The 21601-nt window shown below is 42.2% G+C and overlaps 1 protein-coding gene across 1 annotated transcript in view; it reads left to right on the top strand.

The window, feature by feature from the left end:
• Positions 1–21601, top strand: part of LOC144693854 (uncharacterized) — a 41643-nt gene that overhangs the window by 2019 nt on the left and 18023 nt on the right. Inside the window, exons 3-5 of the mRNA XM_078563953.1 lie at positions 12230–12355; positions 15259–15399; positions 17896–18023. Of these exons, the coding sequence (XP_078420079.1) occupies positions 12230–12355; positions 15259–15399; positions 17896–18023 (395 nt within the window). The remainder of the gene's footprint in view (positions 1–12229; positions 12356–15258; positions 15400–17895; positions 18024–21601) is intronic.

Here is a 21601-nt window from a genome sequence, read left to right as displayed (position 1 = left end):
CTAGTGGGAGTGGTCTACAGGCCCCCTAACAGTAACCATAATATAGGACAAAGTATACATAAAGAAGTATTGGGTGCTTGTGATAAAGGGACAGCAATAATCATGGGTGACTTTAATCTACATATAAAGTGGAAAAATCAGATTGGCAGTAATAGCCTGGATGAGGAGCTCATAAGATGCTTTCAAGATTGGTTCCAGAACATGCTGCTCTAAGAAACTATCTAAGAGCAGGTTAAACAGCACCTCATCTTCCGACTAAGCACTTTACAGCCTTCCAGACTGAATATTGAATTCAACAACTTTGGATCTTGAACTCCATCTTCCATCCCCACCCCCTTTCCGTTTCTTTCCCCTCCCTTTTGTTTTTTCCAATAATTTATATAGATTTTTCTTTTCCCACCTATTTCCATTATTTTTAAATCTATAACTGTAATGCCCTGTCAGTCTTTCCACCCACCCCCACTAGAGCTGTACCTTGAATGTCCTGCCATCCATTCTTAATTAGCACATTCTCTTAGATAATATCACCACCTTTAACACCTCTTTGTTCCTTTGTCTGTAACATCTTTTGATTATCTGCTCCTATCACTGCTTGCTTGTTCCTACAACCCCCCCCCCTCCACCACCTCCAACTTCTCTTCCCCGCCCCCCCCCCACCTTAAACCAACTTATATTTCACCCTTCTCCTGATATTGCTCAGTTCTGTTGAAGGGTCATGAGGACTCGAAACATCAACTCTTCTTCTCCGCCGATGCTACCAGACCTGCTGAGTTTTTCCAGGTAATTCTGTTTTTGTTTCAGGTTATATTAGACTTGGTATTGTGTAATGTGACAGGATTAATTAATGACCTCAGAGTAAAGACATCCCTAGGTAGCAGTGACCACAATATGTTTGAATTTTACATCTGATATGAAAGGGAAAAGAGTGGGTCTAAGACTAGTATTTTAAACTTAACTAAGGGCAACTATGTGGACATGAAAGCTGAACTTGCTGAAGTTAACTGGGATACTAGGCTAGGGAATAGATCAATAAAATAGTGGCTGGCATTTTAAGGGGATATTTCAGAACACTCAGAATAAGTATATTCCTACCATAAAGAAAAATTCTAAAGGGAGGACCCACCATCCGTGGTTAACTAAAGTTAGGGAAAGCACCAAACTTAAGGAAAAAGCATATAACTGCACAAAGTTGAGTGGCAGATCAGATGATTTGTCAGAATATAAAGAATGGCAGAGAAAAGGAATCAGGAAAAAGAAATTAGATTATGAGAGAAAGCTAGCTACAAATGTAAAAATGGATAGCAAGAGTTTCTGCAGGTATTTAAACAGGAAGAGAGTAGTTAAAGTGAGTGTTGGTCCTCTAGAGGGTGAGAATGGGGAGTTAATAGTAGATAATAAGGAAATGGCAGACAAAATGAACAAATAATTTGCTTCTGTCTTCACTATAGAAGAGACAAAAAACATTCTAGTAATAGCTGCAAATCAGGAGTGGAGGGGAGAGAGGAACTTGGTGAAATTACAATCACTTGGGAAGAGGTACTGAGCAAACTGATGGAGCTGTGGGCTGACAAGTCTCTAGGTCCAGATAGACTTCATCCTAGGGTCTTAAAAGAGGTGGCTAATAAGGTAGTAGATGTGTTGATGTTAATTTACCAAAATTCCCTAGTTTCTGGAAAGGTTCCACCAGACTGGAAAGTAGCAAATATAACCCCTCTATTCAAGAAGGAAGGGAGACAGAAAACAGGAAGCTGTAGGCCAGTTAGCTTGATATCTGTTATGGGGAAGGTGTTAGAGTCGATCATTAAAGAGGTTATAGCTGGGCACATTGAAAAATTCAAGGTAATCGGGAAGAGTCAGCATGGTTTTGCAAAAGGGAAATTATGCTTAACCAATTTATTAGAGTCCTTTGAAGGATTAATATGGATAAAGGGGAGCCTGTAGATGTACTGTACTTGGATTTCCAGAAGGCATTTGATAAGGTGCCACATCAAAGGTTATTGCGGAAAATAAAAGCTAAGAGTGTAGGGGGTCACATATTAGCCTGGATAGAAAATTGGCTGGCTGGCAGAAAACAGAGTATGCAAAAATGTGTCTTTGATTGGCAAGATGTGATGACTGGAGTTACGTAGGGGTCTGTGCTGGGGCCTTAACCTTTTACAATTTACAGCAATGACTTAGATGAGGAGAGTAAAGGTAAATTTGTAGAAGACATAAAAATAGTTAGGAAAATATGTTGTGAAGAAGACATGAGTTTGCAGATGGATATAGATAGGTTGAGTAGGTGGGCAAAAATCTGGCAGGTGGAGTATAATGTGGGAAAATGTGAAGTTGTTCACTTCGGCAGGAAGAATAAAAAAGCAGAGTATTACTTAAACTGAGAATAACTGCAGGATTCTGAGGTGCAGAAGGATCTAAGCATTCTTGTGCATGAGTCACAAAACATAAGTATACAGATACAGCATGTAATCAAAAAGGCTAATGGAATGCTATGCTTTATTATGAGAGGACTTGAACATAAAAGTAAGGATGTTATGCTTCAGTTATACAGGCATTGGTGAGACCACATTTCAAATGCTGTGTACAGTTTTGACCTTCTTATTTAAGGAAGGATGTAAATGCGTTGGAGGTGGTTCAGAGGAGGTTTACTAGATTGATACCTGGAATGAGCACTGTCTTATGAGAATAAGTTGGACTCAGGCTGGGCTTGTTTCCACTGGAGTTTAGAAGAGTGAGGGGTGACTTGATTGAAGTATATAAGATCCTGAATGGTTTTGACAAGGAGGATGTGGAGAGGATGTTTCCTGTTGAGTGAATTCAGAACTAGGGGGCACTGTTTTAAAATTGGGGGTGGCCCTTATAGGACAGAGATGAGGAGAATTTGTTTTCTCTCAAAGGGTTGTATGACTTTGGAACTCTCTGCCTCAGAAGGCAGTGGAAGCTGGGTCACTGAATATTTTTAAGGCCGAGGTAGATAGATTCTTGTTAGTCAAGGGAATCAAAGATTATCGGGGGTAATTGGGAATGTAGAACTCAAAACACAAACAGAACAGCCATGATCTTATTGAATGGCAGAGCAGGCTCGAGGGGCTGAATGGCCTACTTCTACTCCTATTTCATATGCTCGTCTTTCAATTGATTTAGTTGACACTATTGTCCTCAATTGAACCTGAAATGAGATTACAGTTTTGGAACTATTTCATTGAATATGTTTTCTTCGTGTATTTTATATGTTAAGTTTGTGTGTGATTGTTTTGAGCTATTTTGTCACTAGCTGCTGCCAGGGTAGACATGAATAGCCAATGTGCTCCTTTTAGTCAATGTATGTATGATGATATTCACAGTGAAGGGTTAGAGACCGACTGCTGTGCAATGACTGTAAATTAATCAAGTGATAATTTACACTTAGTAACACCAAATCACAAGTTGATTATTACTTAATCTGAATTGGAGATGCCTTTATGATACAAGGTGAACTCTGCATAAATGAAAACAAAATAATTTATGAGTCAACTTCAATACTCTTATAAATAGAGGCAAATCTTCCTGGTTGTTCACAAGTAGATTGAAGTATATGGAGGAAAATCACAGAATCAAAGAATCACACAGTGCAGAAGAAGCCCTTCAGCCCATCGAGTCTGCACTGACACGTGAGAAACACCTGACCTACCTACCTAATCCCATTTTCCAGCACTTGGCCCATAGCCTTGAATGTTATGACGTGCCAAGTGCTCATCCAGGTACTTTTTAAAGGATGTGAGGCAACCCGCCTCCACCACCCTCCCAGGCAGCGCATTCCAGACCATCACCACCCTCTGGGTAAAAAGGTTTTTCCTCACATCCCTCCTAAACCTCCTGCCCCTCACCTTGAACTTATGCCCCCTCATGACTGACCCTTCAACTAAGGGGAACAGCTGTTCCATATCCACCCTGTCCATGCCCCTCATAACCTTGTACACCTCGGCCAGGTCACCCCTTCTCTCCTCCAACGAAAACAACCCAAGTCTATCCAACCTCTCTTCATAAATGATCAACTGTACTGAACATCATAATATACCATGGTCATCGAAGGTATCCTGAATTGCAGAAGATATCACATGACTTTGATCAGGGCAACCTTGGTGCTGACAGTACTGGAGAAAGAGAGTTAAGGATTTCAAACAGGGAGTTAAGGGTGAAATGAAACAAAGGGCGGAATTTTCTCAGAATTGCACTAAGCGCTGTAGCAAGCGGGTAAAATGGAGTCCTGCCCACCAACAAAAATGGTGGTTTTTCACACCGTATCTTCCTGAGACCGCCTCATTATTTATTCATTCCCGGGAAACAGGAAGTTTCCATAGCGAGCGGGCTCTCATTCACCAGCTCGGCATCACCCCGCTGTTGCATCATGCCAGCCACCATCTTTAAAAGGCACCCACCAGCAAAGCACTCATCGCCACCAATTCATCACCGCTGCCTGGGAGACATGGCAAGCAAAAGAAAAAAGACCGCAGCCCCCCCGCTTCAATGATGGGCCCCTCAAGCAACTGCTGGATGACTTGGAGGCCTGCCAGGATGTGCTCTACCCTCACTCTGGCTGTAGGATGGGCAGCAAATTCACCAACCTGGCTTGGGAGGTGGTAGCAGCAGTGGTCAGCGCAAATGCCCTGTAGAGGAAAACAGCCACCCAGTGCCACAAAAGGATGAACGATCTCCTCCGTTCCACCAGGGTAAACATTCTTTTCATCACTCTAAACTCACATACTCTCAAATCCATCACACATCCACAGGGCCCTCACTCACCGTCAGTGCAAGGGACATCACCATTCATTCTTTCACACACCCCATCATTGTCCTCATCCCATCCATGGGACCACTCTCCACCCACACAGGCCGGGCATACTTATCAGCTGGCCTGGCAGGCATCCTGATGCACTCTCCCCACCTCTATCCATGCAGGACAAACTGGCACATAAAAGGAGGGAAAAGTGGCAGACAGGTGGAGGGATGCTGGAGATCAAAGTTCTGACAGAATTCGAAAACAAAGCCATCCAGCTGGTCAGCGATGACCGGGACCGGTCCTGTGCTGACGGTGAGGTCGGCGCTGCTCTACCAAGTGAGGATCCAGCAGTGCAACATCCATCAGACAACCAAGCTGTGAGTGATGTGTCCTCTTTCACAGGCCACTGCCCTGCACTAATTATCTCCCCTTGCTTTCGCAGGCACATCTGCCAAACAGCCAACAGAGTCCATGACCCACAGCCTCCAATTAAGCCCCAAAGAAACCTCTGAAGAGGAATCTGAAGGCACCCTCCCTGAAGTCCCGTCACAGTGCTCACCCACACCCTCCACCAGCGCAGAGACACACACCTCGGTGGGACCTGGCTTTAGAGTAGCCTCGGGGTCATAATCTGGTGAGCACATCGCACTTTCTGATCCACAGCAGGCGGAGGCAGGGACTTCCCAAGTCCCCAGAGGACTGCTGGAGGCCAGAACATTGAGTCCGAGTCAGATGATGAGCCTCTAGACTCAGTCATGTCACAGTTGCTGGAGCTGCAAAGGCAAGCTCGGGAACATCAGGAAGGGATGTCCGCTGCACTCCTCAGTTTGCAAGGCACGATGGAGGAGTCCATTCATCTTCAGGCTGAGGTCATAGCACCGGCATGCCAATGCACTGAGGTCAACACTGGCAGGATGGCGGCTGCTATGGAGACCTTGGTCCAGGACGTCACTCCTGCACTCCAGCCCGGGTTTAACTCCATTGCTTATGTCATAGTTGGCCTCCAACAGTGTGTACATGAGAGGGGTGCTGGGCAGCTCGATCTCAGTCCAGCTACCCCTTCCGCTCACGGAGTCAACCAGGGACCCTCAGGCACCCATAGGGAGAAGGATCAGCAGGTGCACACTCTGGGGCCATCCACACAGGCGACTCTGGGAGTGACCGGCTGATCCAAATCCCCTATTCCTGTGATCTCTGCAGATCCAGTTTCACAGGCCGAGGAGGGTGCCACTGCCACACAGCAGGACCCCGAAAGCAGGCCAAGGGGCACCAAGTCTCGGACCTCCAGAGGACGCCCACCAAAGTCATCAGAGACAGGGCGTCACAGTCAGCAGGCTGACTCCGTCTCTGCTGTGGATGTCTGGGGAGCACAAAAACGTAGCTGCTGGATTAGGAAAGTTAGGTAAAAGTAATCTAAAGTTTCATGGCTGCGTCTCTGAGATGGCCCTGATCATGGAGCGCAAGTGAGCTGCCCTCGGCCAGACAGAAGACAGACATTCTCAGAAGCTATGTGAAGATCTATGGAGTGTCCTCACTGCAAGTTGTCATCATCCTCCTGTGATCGAGCAACTGTTATGGCCTCCACTGCATCTCCATGACAGGAGCATTCTCACAGAGGGTATTGGTGCTGCCATAAGCCAGACTGGAGTCAAATATTCACAACTGCGATGTGAGGACCTATGGGGACACCTCACTGCATTCCGTCATCATCCTCCACAAATGTGGCGGCTATGAAAGCCTCCCGAGCACGCCTGCCTCGCCTCCCAGTGCGAGAGCCTCATCCCCATCGTCATCACCACTGAGGACCCCCTCACCCTCATCCCTGTCTGTGTCCTCCTCATTGGAGGAGACCTCCAGCTCCTCCATCTCCTCCTCAGCCAGCTCCTCTCCCCATTGCCGCGCCAGGTTGTAAAGGGTGCAGCAGATGATGACGATGTGTGACATCCTCTGTGGACTGTATTTCAGGGCTCCACCAGACTGGTTCACGCACCAGAACCGCATCTGCATCATCGCGATGGTCTGCTCCACCAAGTAGCAAGTTGCAGCATGAGCGTCACTATAGCATTGCTCTGCTGCAGTCTGAGGCTGCCGCATGGGTGTCATCAGCCATTGTCCCCAAGGAGCCAACCCTGCAGCCTCTGTGGACTCTGGAAGGCTGCCGGGATCTGCGAGCGACTCAGGATGTAGGCGTTGTGTACACTCCCTGGAAACCGTGCACACACCTGCAGGATGCGTTTCTGGTGGTCGCACACCAGCTGCACGTTCTGTGAGCCCTTGCAGTTGATGTAGTCCATCGAGTGTAGCGACGGAGACCTGAGTGCCACATGAGTGCAGTCAATCACACCCAGCACCTGTGGGAATCCCGAGATCAGGGTGAATCCAATGGCCCTTGCATCCTGGCTGTCCTAGTCCCGGGCAAAATGCACAAAGTTGTGTGCCATGGAGAAGATGGCATCCATGACCTCATGGATGCATTTGTGGGTGGCGGATTATGAAATCCCACAGAGGTCACCTGTGGAGCCCTGAGAGGAGCCACTGGCATAGAAATTGAGCGCCACAGTCACTTTCACAGCCACTGGCAGTGGATGCCCTCCATGTCCCCTTGGCGCTGAGTCCTGCAGTAAGTGGCAGATGTGAGCCACTAGGTCCCTAGACATGTCGTCAGCGACACTGGTTCTCAGTCATCTGCAGGAATGGCAGGCGGCGTCTATAGACCCTGGCTGTCACTAGGCGCCGACCAGCCACGGCTTGCTGTCGCTCCTGGGCAGCGTGTGCGGGAACCCCTACTGCCCCTTCATGAGGTTGCTGCTCCTGCCTTTGCGCAGCCAGGAGCCTCAGTCACTCTCTCCTCAGTCTTTTAGCGTCTCTGTAGGCCATTGGGCATACAGCTAGGTCACCAGGATCCATGATCCTGACATGGTCTTCCTGCAGCATGAAAGAGAGAGAGAGACGTGGTTATCATGGCTGTACTTATCAGCTTTCCTGGCCGTGTGTGACTGCCCCTTAATGCTTCCCAGCAAGTGCTGGTCACCCCTCGGATGACCAGAGATGAGTGCGCTGCAGGGCTGCCCTGTCAACCTGCGACATGGGGGACACTGGTCCAAACTGGGATGCTGAGATTGCAAAGGGCTGTGAGCGCCTCCAGCAGTGACTGCTACATGGCCAGCGTTGGCGAGGAGATTGTACAACGTGTGCAGTCCAACTGCTCCGTGGTCCAATAAATGGTGGTGGATTCGAAGTCTGTAAACTGGAGAACGCTGCTGCTCGTTCACCTCAGTTCCCCCAAAGTGAAGGCCACCAAGTGCATGTCGCCTGTGTGTTGTTGTGAAATAAGTCGGCGTGCTTTCCCGCCAACGTGGATGGATGATATGGCGGGGTTCCAAGAGCCTGGTGGGATGGCCTTTTAATTATATACTGATATATTACAATTAGCTCCCCGCCAACCGATGGCAGGAAACGTTGGTAGTGGCCTGACCAGACAATCGTGACCTGCCTTCACGCCGTTGTGAAGCAGGTCACGCCATATTTTCTGCGCATGCCACCTATCACACCTGCCACCAGCGGGCTCGGAAAACTCCGCCCAAAGCCAGGAGGTGACAACACTCTTAAGGACTTTGGAGTGGAAATGGAAATTGGAGTTTGGATGGTAGTTGGTGATAACAAAATGGCTTAGGTATGCCTTTTAAAGAGTATGAGATGATGGCAGTTTTGAATAGGGGGGGGATGGTGCCTGATCAGATGGACCTCGTTACAATATTAACGAGCATAGAATAATGAGACATAACTAAATGATCACAAATTGGATGGGAGAGGCTTAAGAGAGCAAGAGATGGTCCTCATAGAAAAAGTTGAATTTGGAGGAAGAATTAGGAGTGGTAAGGAGGAAACTACAGAGTTATAAAGAATCAGGATGAGTGAGTGAGAGGCTGTGAGAAGATTGGAGATGGACGTGAGGTCAGAAGGAGGTAGTGGCTGAAGCACCTGTGTGGATGGTCCTCCCTTTGGAGACCAAAATATCCATAATTTCTTTGCAAAATTTTAAAAGTTGAGGTTGGAAAAGCAGCTAAAAGAGTTTGCAGGAATGAAATTGAGGAATCTGAGATCATTGGTCCCCTCCATAATGTTCCTTGAATTGTAAGAAGTTTAGCTTTAGAGAGGGTGGTATGATACCGTTAGGTGTGATTATGCCAAATTATAGAATGGTTACAGCACAGCAGGAAGCTATTCAGCCCATCATGTCTGTGCTGGCTCTCTGAAGGAGTAATTCATCTAGTGCCGCTCTCCTGCCTTTTCCCCTTAGCCCTGCATTTTTTTCCTTTTCAGGTAATGATCCAATTCCCTTTTGAACACCTCAATTGAACCTGCCTCCACCACACTCGAGGCAGTGCATTCCAGATCTGAACCAGTTGCTGCAGGAAAATATTTTCCTCATGTCGCCACTACTTCTTTTGCCAATTACCTTAAGTTTGTGTCATCTTGTTCTTGATCCTTCCCCCAATGGGAACAGTTTCTCCCTATCTACTCTGACCAGACAGTGGAAAGCTGGCCCAGTCATAGAACAATTGCACTTAAGCTTATGGCCCTTTACAACATCCCTACTATTACTTCAAAATACCACAAAATAAATCATTTTGTTATGTAGGGAACTGTTATGACTGTTATGTAGGGAAAGTTGGTAGTCATCTGCACCACCATATCCAACTAGAGAGATGAGAAATACTGTGGCAGATAAAATGAAAATCTTAAATGTTAGTTAAATTAAGGGATAACCAAGCGTCAAAGCTTGGCTTGGATAAGAAGGCATATGGCATACTTACCTTTATCAGCCGAGATGTAGAATATAAGAATAGTGAGGCTATGTTGAAGCTGTATAAAATGCTAGTTAGGCCACAACTGGAGTACTGTGTGCAGCTCTGGTCGCCACGCTATAGGAAGGATGTGATTGCACTGGAGAAGGTGCAGAGGAGATTCACCAGGATTTTGCCTGGGCTACAGCATTTCAGCTATGAAGAGAGAATGGATGGGCTAGGGTTGTTTTCCTTAGAGCAGAGAAGGCTGAAGGGGGTACCTGATAGAGGTATACAAAATTATGAGGGGCATAGATAGGAAGAAACTTTTCCCCTTAGCAGAGATGTCAATAACCAAGGGGCATAGATTAAAGGTAAGGAGCAGGAGGTTTAGAGGGGATTTAAGGAAACATTTTTTCACCCGGAGGGTGGTTGGAATCTGGAACACACTGCCTGAGGGGGTGGTAGAGGCAGCAACCCTCACAACATTTAAGAAGTATTTAGATGAGCACTTGAAATGCCATAGCATACAGGTAATGGGCCAAGTGCTTGAAAATGGGATTAGAATAGATAGGTGCTTGATGGCCGGCATGGACACAATGGGCCGAAGGGCCTGTTTCTGTGCTGTATAACTCTATGACTCTAAAGCATAAGCAAACACCTGCCAGGATCTTGAAGTAGTTGAGGGAGGAAATTGCAAAGGCCCTAGAAATTAAATTGAGTGCCAGAGGACTGAAAAGGAACTAATGGAGTATCCATTTTTTAAAAAGGAAACGGTGTTAATTTGGGTAATTACAGGCTAGTTTGCTTAATATCTGAGGATGACAAAGCCTTGATGAAATGACCACCTATCTAAATAACAAAAAAAAGTTAGAAGTCAGTTCATATTTCAAAAGAGATGATTCAAACACAGTGAATTCTTTGAGGGAACAGACATGATAGATCGGGAAAATAGTGAATGGACATTAGGAAGGTTTTGATAAGTTACCATATGGGAAATTGCTAGTGAAGTTTAAGGGATATGGAGTTACAGGGAGAATAGCAAATGAGAGTAAGTTTTAGAAGGGAGAAATGGAGAATAGAAGATTTTAGGTTGAAAGTGGATAGTGATATCCCTCAGGATTTCAGTTCTGGAGCACTTCAATTCACCATGTATATCAATGATTTGGTTATAGACCAAAAGGGTGTGGTGTTGAAATTTGCAGATGGTACCAAAATGTGATCTCTAGTTAATTCTTTAGAAGATCAGAGGAAGCAATGTCGGGGATATTGATAAGATAATGGAATAAGCTGAAAAGTGACAGATAGGACTCAATTATGGTAAGTGTAATGTGATGCATTTTAGTTTTAAACAAGCATTAATTATATTTTGAATGAAAAAGGGCTCGGTGTCATAGAAGAGAAGAGGGATTTGGGAATTTGTGTACACAAAACGTTAAAGGCAACAGTTCAGGTTGATCAGGCTGTGAGAAAAAACTAACAACATTCTAGTTTTATCTCAAAAGATACAGAATATAAATGCGAAGGGGTCATGATGAGCCTACGTAAAATCTTAAGAACACAGTTAGCGTGTAGGAAGGATATTGAGGCTTTGGAATGGGTACAACACAGATTAGCTAGATGCTATCTGGTATGAAAAAGAACTTTAAAAATTGGATCTTTTTTGTTATAACAATGTAGATTAGAGAGCAATGTAATGTGATAGAAATTATGAAAAATAAGATAGGTGAGATAGGAACAAACTGTTCCAGTAGCTTTGAGTTAAAGAATGAGGCCACAGATCCAAGATTGAATGCAAGAAAGTTTGAACAGAGCAGGAGAATTCTCTTAACTCAAACGTTGTGTAGGGTTTTGCATGCGCGTGCGTGTGTGTGTGAGGGGGATGTGGTAGGGTGGACAATGTTTGAGGTAATGGTGTTCAGTGTAACAATTTCAGAGAATCCGCAATCTCTGACAAGATCTTCATGTTACAATTTGGAATGTAGGGACTGTACATATACTTTACTTTTCTATTATCAACAGAGTAGCTGGTAACACATGTCATTCTGGGAAAAACAAAGATGACCAGGACAGAAAACTACTCAATTTTAGTATTTTGTTTTACAAGCAAAAGCAGTAAATGTGAGATTGTACATAACTCAAACTTCTGTTCAAAGTTTAAATAATCCAATTAATTGTCCTTTTAAAAGGCATCCAAAATAAACTGGCATTGTAAGTGTACATATGACATTAGTGAATGCTTGACGTTTTGGTGAATCTTGAACAATTCACTGTAAATAGTCTGTATTCAGCAATTTTGTGATAATACGAGTAGAAATTCCATTTCAAAGCTAAGGGTACAGTTTACACTTTTATGTTTGAATGCATATTATTGATTTTCATTTCAATAAAACTTGAGTGGCATATTTTTAATGTACATAATATTTATTAATAATGAGGTTGAAGTCACCATCAGATCATAATCAAGGGCTTTAGTAACTCAGTCAGCACATTAAATGTTTCCTCTACTTAGATATTTAAGGAATGAGATAAAAGTTTTATTATTCATCATGATTAAATCAATGCAGTTAAAAGTTGGCTTTTTAAATGTACTAATAATTAGTGCTTGTTTACTAACATTGGTATGTACAAGTGATGTGGAATTTGAAGCACCGCTATCAATCGGCTGTCACGTGCCAATTCACAGAACCTAAATTTGGAGCAGCTGCAAGAACAATGTGTGTCGGTATGTGCTATTCAAAGGCTGAGCAACTGAATGACCTCCTGCAAGTCAGCATTGAATGTGGTCGAATGACGCACAGTTATCCAGCAGGTAACACGTAAAGGATTAAGTAATACCCTTTCAGCAATAAATGCGTATGTCTGATGACTATCAAGAGAACTGTTCCAATGTGATAACTAAAACCATTAAATAAATTTGTTCATACTTTTTGCCGATAGCATTTAAGTATGCTGGGTTAGTTAAGTACCGGGATGTTAGTTCTAATGCTATACTCAAAAACCAACCAAAAACTGCATTTTACTAAGCAGTTATTACAGCTTGGCCTACATCAGCTGTGTAATGTTGTAAAATGTAGACACTGTAAATAATAGCACATCATTGAAGTAAACAGCAAATCTATGCTCTCTATTCATAAGTAAAACAATTAGGAAAAATAAAGTAGAAAATTATGTAACATTCTTTAATCAACATATTACTGTATCAGATTCTGCTTTATTGCATCTTGTCTAAAATCTCATTTATAATACATAGAATTACACAGAAACTGACCATTCCACCCAACCATTTATAGTATTTATGCTCCATATGAGCCACCCGTCATCCTTCTTCATCTAACTCTAACAGAATAACCCCTGTTTCCTCCTCCTTTATATACTTATCTAGCACCTCCACCACCAGACCCCCCCCCGCAACCCCTCACATTTAAATGCACCTATAGGGCCAAATGTGCCTCTGGGCTTTGGAAAACCTGACCTGCACATTTCCGCAGCTCATGAACTGCACACCTGACCCATGTGTGAGTTCACATGTCATTTTCGTCTTTTCACACCAGGGTCAGGTTTACGAGCCGTGCTGGAGTGTGGGTGTGAAGGTGGGCCAGTTAGAAGGCCCCCCTCAGTTCTCCAACACAGTATCCCAGCTCCCAAGTGTTTAAGGGCCCCCTAAAACTCACCTCTCACCTACCTCACCCCCCCAAAAATCCTATGCCAGCCTGTGCCACCCCATGCCCCCATAGATCATCCATGCCCCCTTAATGCCCCCATATATTGTCCATAACCACTCACGCGCTTGTACTATGTACAGTCCTCAAGATTCCATGCAATATCAATGAAAAATATTTTACATTCCTTGGGAGGAGGAAAATCAGGTTTCCTCCAATAAAAAGCAAACTGTGGCCTTCACGCAGCGAAACTCACCTCCGCACCCAGACGAAAATTCAGCCCATTCCGTCCATGTCAATTAATCCCTGCGGTAGCAAGTTCCACATTCTCACCATTGTCTGGGTAAATAAGTTTCTTCTGATTCCCTGTTTGATTTCGTGGTGATTATCTTGTATTGATGGTCTCTAATTTTGCTCTTCCACACATATGGAACCATCCTATCTGTCTTTACTCTTATCAAAACCTTTCATAACTTTAAGACCTTCATTATGTCGAGGAAAGAGACCCAACTGTTTTAACCTATCCTGATAGGTGTAACCTCACATTCCTGCTATCACCCTTGTATATCCTTTATTTGCACCCTCTCCAGTGCCTTTTTATAATTTAGCAGCCAGAACTGTACCCAGTACACATAACACTCCCCCCTTTGCCTCCTCCTATAATAATACTGCATGTTGGGCAAAATTATAAGGTCCCCCACACCACCCCAGGAGCGGACTGGGATACAGGGTTGGGGGTGGTGGGGGGGGGGAGCTGCATGATGGGGTGAGAAGGTACAGGGTAGAGAGCCCATCACTTTCCTGATCCCCATGTCCCTCAATTAAGCCTGGGGTGCACAGGGTCAAGAACGGCCTTCCTGCACGGAGGCCAATTGGGGCCCTTAAATGGTTACCTAAAGGCCTCGCCACCACCATTGGTATTCAACTAACATCAGGCAGAGGCCACGCAATGTGGGCAAACCACCAGATTAACACTGGCAGATAAGCCTGCAGCCTGTTTCGGGGCAAGTCCCTCCTTGGGCATCCTGTGCCCATGAGGGGTCCGCACAGGGCAAGAGAAGGATTGGCAGGAGCCCCCTGCTGCCCTTTACAGCAACCCCCCTCTCTGACAGACCTTGGCAATCCCACCCCCTTTACCTGTATTATGGTGTTCCAATGACAACCCTCAGCCTGAGGCCTACTGCAGTACTGGGAGTGGCAACCACTCCCTGTAGCACTTCTGGCACTGGAGATCTGCAGGCTTTTGATTAGCCAGAAGCTGTCTACCCTGCAGGAGTAATTTATGCGGAAAATGCCCCTGCAAGAACCGGGTATCCTAATGGCAGTCAGTAGGCTGTGCAATTGGGAATGGCCGCAGTGCAGTTGCCACCGGCTGTCCAGCCGGAGTATGAACCCGCCATCGTGACCATTAAATTCCACCCCACCCATTGTATCACTTGAGTGTGATGCAGCAACATGGCTTAAGAGAAAGATGCAAATTTATCTTCCCAATTCTCTGCACAATGAGTTCTCAAACTCAGCTGTGGCATCAAGGGTCATTTAGTAAGAGGACTTAAGGAGGGTGCAAAGATTATAGGGTGTGTCTTCTGATCCACTTTTGTGCATTTGCTAGTGGATGATTCAAGTGCAGCATTTGGGACTGGTATGAAAGTGAAAACCTGAAAGGGAAGGATATATCTTCACCTGTCATTCTGTCTATGTTTGAGATTTGTACCTTCATTATATTTAGGTTTGCACTGTATTGTTTGTTTCAATATATTGCACACCATCATGCTGTATAATTCCATACATTGACTTTACGCTGGTATCTTTTATGCACCAGGATTTTGCAATCAAGCTGGATCCAAAATGGCAGGCCTACTGTCTGAACTTAGTTGTGTTATTTTTGCTATTATGGAACCAAACTGTATAGTGAACTGCACATGTCATCTTACAGATAAACATTTTATGTTCTCAAAAATATGCATTGGAAAAAGCTGATACTTTATTCAAAACACCAGACTGGTTCTAATTTACTATCTGAAACATTAACACTAAACATGTTCATCTGTAGGGTTTCTAGGTACTTTCTGTACAGCACTTTTTACATCATATGCTATTCAAGGGAAGCCCATTGTTCAGTGGGGACGTAGAATGATGGAAGTGATGCCAATTGCAGAACAGCACTGTGAAAGGAAGATGAAGCACTTTTCAGGTAGGGTTTCCAGCTTGCCAATCTATTTCTTAAATAAGACTTATTTTTTTCTTATTATTCGGACATTTATTTTTAGATCCTGATAGGTATAATACAACATTTCTATAGAAGTAAATGTAAACTGTGAAAACATTTTGCTACATATGTGTTAGAAAATGTTCGGATCACAAAGATTTCTGTTTTCACACCTTGCAATATTTTTCATGTACTTTCATTGCAGAGTATAAAGAAAGGATTTTGCATTTAACACACATTTATCTTATAATAATAGTTCCAAAAAATAATTTAATTAGAATTACAATACTGGGTCTGCCATGGATATTATCTTGAGATTCAGCAGACTGTTTGTATTAATAAGCGATCTCTCCATCTTGTGATCAAGATTGTTCCCATGCTGCCCAACATTGAAACATACCATCCAATGGGGGGATGCAGGGTGAGGGCATAACAATAGGACCCCTTTGCAATCTGAATTGGATGTCATGTCTTCCTGATGCGTGCTTCTTCAGTTTATCAGTAGGCAGACTGATAACACCTTAGTAAGATGAAATCTGCAATAAATAGTTACCTTCACTATATTTTACAGTAAATGTGCTGAGCAACTATTTTGACCAAATCTTACCTATAATCCCACTAACTTCAGCTCTATCCAGGAGAATAAGCAAAATAATAAAAATGCAACCAATTTTCTAAGACCGCTTTTCAACTTGAATGTGGCCAGCCATCTGAGGCAAAGTTGACTTCCTTCCTAAATGAAAACTGCCTGCTCTTCACTGTCCTTTCTTTTAGCAGATCTCACCAACTGACTCGTCAGCTTGAGTCTTTGTTCTCTTGTTTCCTGGCTCACAGAAAATAGGGCACTTGATTCATTGCCCTGCCCCGATTGGGTAATTGCTGATCAAACCTACTATTGAATATGATTAGTCAGAAGAGCTGCTCATTAAGCGTAATATAGACACACACACACACCAACCAAGTGTTTATCATTTAAAAACTATTTTCTGTTTTTTCTCAAAATAAATGGGACAAGTGTGACATAATAGGGGCAGTTTTAACCCTTGCTGCTCAGCCGAAATCAGGTAGCCGAGTGGTTAAAATCACCAGTAGAGTTCACTCACTGATGTCTCATATTGATCCTGCAGCTTCTTCCAATTTTAACTTTTTCCAGACAAGAGGCAACCTTCCTGAAACTGGCAGGGTTCTTCTTTAAATATGCAGATTGGGCTGTGAGGACATCATGGTTGTATTTTTTACATGTAACTGAATTGGCAGGCTTAACATCTCATCTGAAATGTAGCACTCCTCCATTATTACATGGCAATATCACCCTCGATTGTATGCTCCAGTTTCAGAAGTTTCATGAATCCGTGATTTTTTTGACCCAGAGATAATAATGCAACCAATGAACCAAGGCTGGTGCTAATCAGAAATCCCAATACATAATGTATTGGGGAATCAGCTGCCTCGGAAGCCATCTCTTCCTGGTAATTATAATATAATAATTATAGCATGTGACATTGCTAAGTCAGCTCCCTAATGAACAAAACTTAAGAAGAAAATTTGGATGCTAACATGACATGAAAGGTTCCCCATAAGAGTTATGACAGATAGGCAACCGAAGCATATATACTTACTGCAACGAGCATCAGATCATCCCAGCTCAGACATCATAAATAAGATACAAGGTAAAGAAAACTCATACCTTTCCCCAAAAATCTGTCCTCTCCACAACCTTAGAGCAGCAGTGTAGCACTTTGACTCCTTTCTGCTGTCCTCTTTGTCTTTCCGAAAAAACACTAGCAATATAATGCCATATTAAGTTGGTTTGGTGGTGCTGGCTCACCTCCCCAAGAATTGCATTGACACATTCCAAATTCATTCAGCCACAACTTTTGTATTTATTGAACAAGATTTGAATTCGGATCAGAGAAATGATTAAGTCAGCAGAGCAACCAGCCCCCTCCTCTATGCTGAAGGTTGAAAATAAAGTGCAATCACAGCATAATGTAATCAAATTCATTAGATATGACTTATATCTTGTAGCATCTTTTTTCTGATAAACAATCAGAATTACCTTTACAGGAGCAACAATGGACATTGAGCAGGAATTAGATGATGTTAAAGGAAATGACCAAGAAATAATTTTAGGAGACTTCTGAAGAAGAGATAAAGATAATGTGGCAATTGGTTTTGGGGAGAAAAATCCATAATGCAGAGAATGGTGGCTGCAGGCTGGAGCAGAGAGGAGGGCAAGTGGAGGCTATTGTAGGTTGTAGGATGTAAACCTAAAGATTTCAGTAGGGTGGAGAGAGACCATGGAAGGATAATATTGATAGAAGTATTGGCAATTCCTGTGTTTTCAGGTTTTAATTTTAATTAGTTTTAATTAGAATGTCTATTCCTGTAAATAATTCATGTGCAGATTTTAAATATATTGGCTATATTTTGTGTGAGTTATTTCCTTTACACAGTCCTTATATTTGCTCATATTCACAGATTATCGTGAGAACTGGTTTTCTTTTGAAACAAAATGGCAATTTTACCTTCAATTGAGGGGAATTGAGAAGGATGGCTGTGATAATGCTATGTTTCCTAGAATCTATGATATTGAAGAACAAAACAAGGTACTCTCTGGATAGAAAACAGCCTAAATGCCTAGTAATTTGATGAATAATGAATTTGCTTATTTCTAATCGGTCTTTCTATCTCTCTCTCACATTCCCCTAGTTATGTTAGCATCAGTTCAAGTCCCCGCAAATTTTTAAATTTGAAGTTGAAATAATTCTAGCATTACTACTAACATTTTAAATGCAGCATACTCCACAATTAACGAAGACAGTTAAAGATATCTGCTTTGTTATGAAGGACACATTCATATTTTATGTTTTCCTATCCTATGTTTTCTTATTGTTTAAATTTTGTTCGAAAGAAATTTTAAAAAACTATCTGTAAATATTGTGAAATAAGTATATTCATAAAGCATATAGATGAACTTTATTAATGATTAAATATTCAAGAAATGCACTATTGTTAATGGACTATAAGGATACAGGTATAATACACAGAAAACTATCAAGAACTGTAAGGATAAAATGAAGCTAGCCAAAAGTATTCTGTGGGAGACAAACTTTTATTTGTAATGCATCAATGCTGTAAATACTATTTTATAACATACAAAAAGCTCCCCATGTTAAAAATTGCTGACATGTGTAATAATACTGAACCCTTACTTTCCTTGTTGCAGTAGAGCCAGTACATTTAAAATCTGGATAAAATTAGTCACTGCAATAGATATTCTGAAAATTAACTTTTGAAAGTATAGTTATTGATTCAAGAGGGTAGATGGGCAATGAATGCTGGTCTTGCCAGTGACAACCATATCTTTAACCATATAAATGGATTTTTAAAAACTGCAGTCATTTGCACTGTAACAGAAGCAGTCACCACAATACAAGTTTCAGATAAATCATAGCTTTGTCAAAAAATAATCTGCATGTTATTGATTACCTCCATTTAGAAAAATGAACACTGTCAACGCTAACCTCCATTTAAGGTGTCTCCCATTTTAAAAAAAAAGATGCCAGAAGCACTTTAATTAGAAAATTAGTTTGTCTTGTCATAATGTGGGTTTGCACTGATTGAAATGCACATAATTATCTCTGAATAGAGCTAAATGACTACTTGCTATATTAAGCGTCCAATTTTGATTATAGAGATGAACTGTAGGACGATACTCGCAATGGAATCTTAATCCTGTGAATCATTGTTATGATAAATTATTCCACATCTTTTTTTATGGGGTTTATCCCTGGACTTGCACTTCTTGAATCAAAATCTATTTGTTCAGAGCTGAGGCATTACTGAACATACCACAGAATTCTGAAGTGGCTAGTTAAGTTTAAGTATATTATTATATTGAATAGTTTTCCCACACATCACAATTAGAATATGTCTCACATTGTCACAAGAGCATGAAACCATACATGGTAGCAAGATTATGGATGAATGCTTTGACATAATCTTACTTGCCTCTTTAAGAATCACATTCATTTACGATGTGCCTGTGACCTCCTTCTGGAACACATGTTTTATATCAGTAGTGGTTTACAGATAACAGGCATCACTGTTACAAGTAAGAGACTGCATTGTTTCCAAGAACAGTAACACATCCCTTGCTTAAAACAAACTTTTTGAAAAAGGCCTGTGAAAAAATTAGAATATATGACTTGGAATAAAAGGTTTTTATGAAAAATAAAATCAGCCTGTCAACAACAACATGCATTTATGCAGTGACTTTAATGTGAAAAACATTACAAGGCATTTTATTGGGGCAGGGGAAGAAATGAAAACTAAAGGAATTACCCCAAAGTGCTAAATGAGAATAGAGAGTAGATTTATGAGGCATGGCAGGTGTTACTAGACAGTGGGAATGTACCTGTAGATGGAAAGTAGGTCAATTTTGTACCTACATTAGAAAAGAGCTTGTCTGAAACAGGCAACTCCAGATCCATTAGTCTTATTTGTAGCCCATTTAAATAATGGAATTGAGATGTAAACTTAGATATATAATAAAAAGAAAGAAGTTGCATTTATATAGCATCTTTCACAATCTCAGGAAGTCCCAAAACTGCCAAATAAGTTCTTACCAAGTATAGTTACAGTTGTAACTTAGTGATCACGGCAGCCAATTTCCACACAGCAACATCACACACACAGTAATGAACTAGTGACCATTTAATCTGCTTTCAGTTATGTTGCTAGAGGAATAAATATTGGTCAGGACATCAGGGAAAGCTCCCTGATCTTTAGATAGTGCTATGGGATTTTTACATCCATCTGAAAGGACAACAATGGCCTCCATTTAATGTTTCATCCAAAAGATAACATCTCCAACAGTGTAGCACTCTCTCAATTCTACACCTGGAGTGAGATCTGAACCCAGAAACTTCTGACACAAGAGGTGAAAGTGCTGCCACTGACCCAAGACTGATACCTGTAATAACATAGTAAACAACAGTCAACATGGATCGAGAAGGGGAAGATCCTACCTCAGCAACCCTCTTGACTTCTGTATGCACTTTAATAAAAGCTACAATGTGTAGTACTTAGACATCCAGAAGACATTTGACAAAGCCCTGCATGAAAAACTATTAGTTAAATTCAAAGCTATTTGTATTTAGGCTAATTCTTTGTTACGGATAAAGAACAAGTGATTCTGGGGTGTTTGGGGAGGAAAAATGTAAGGTGCTGTAGGAATTGATATCGGGATCACTGCCATCTCTAATTTACATTAGTACCTTGAACTCAGAAATCCAAATAATTGATAAAGTTTTCAGGTGATACCAAACTAGAATGGCAGTGGTGAAAGGAGGAAAATGAGAAATTGGAAATGAGTTGAACAAAATATTTAAGTGAGCAAAACAATGGCAGTTTGAAATTTAATGCTTGCAAAAGTAAAGTGGAGTCAGAAGGAAAAATGGGCCACACATGTGCCACCCTGGTATTAAAATTGCTAAGGATGAAGTTGAAAGAGACCTAAGAGACTTGGATGCTATCATATCAGTAGTGCTGAGTTCTGTTCAATATCCAAAATGATACCCGCAGAATGCGCATCCACAATTGGGGCATAATGCATTGGACGTCATATCGATGAGGGTGTTAGTGTGCATGCTGAATGACTGCTGGAAGTATAGAGAGCAGGCTGAACATGATGTTGTCATTTTGGAGCGCTATACTCCAGCTAACACTCTCTTAATCCCATACAGTGGAACATGCATTCAGTGTGCCAGCTAGAATTGGTTCCTTAGCCAGCAGTGACTGACTCAGCTCATTGAAATTGCTGCTAGTATAAACACATTTAGTCTGAGGGTGAGAAATGAGAGTCTGAAACTTGAGTCTTAAACTTAAATAAAGGCAATTACAAGGGTATGAAGGCAGAGTTGGTTAAAGTGGAATGGGAAAATAAATTAATAGTTAAGACATTAGAGAAGCAGTGGCAGACATTTAAGGAGATATTTCATAATTCACAACAATGTCATTCCATTGAGAAAGAAAGACTGAGAAGGATCCTCCATCCGTGGCTAACTAAGGAAGTTAAGGATGGTATCAAATCAAAAGAAAAGACATATAATTCTGCAAAGATTAGTGGTAGCCCAGAAGATTGAGAAAATTTTAGAAATCAGCGAAGGATGACTAAAAAAAT

The sequence above is a fragment of the Cetorhinus maximus genome, chromosome 19 (assembly GCF_964194155.1).
Source record: "Cetorhinus maximus chromosome 19, sCetMax3.hap1.1, whole genome shotgun sequence".
Taxonomy (NCBI): Eukaryota; Metazoa; Chordata; class Chondrichthyes; order Lamniformes; family Cetorhinidae; genus Cetorhinus; species Cetorhinus maximus.
This window is presented reverse-complemented; position numbering and strand designations above follow the sequence as displayed.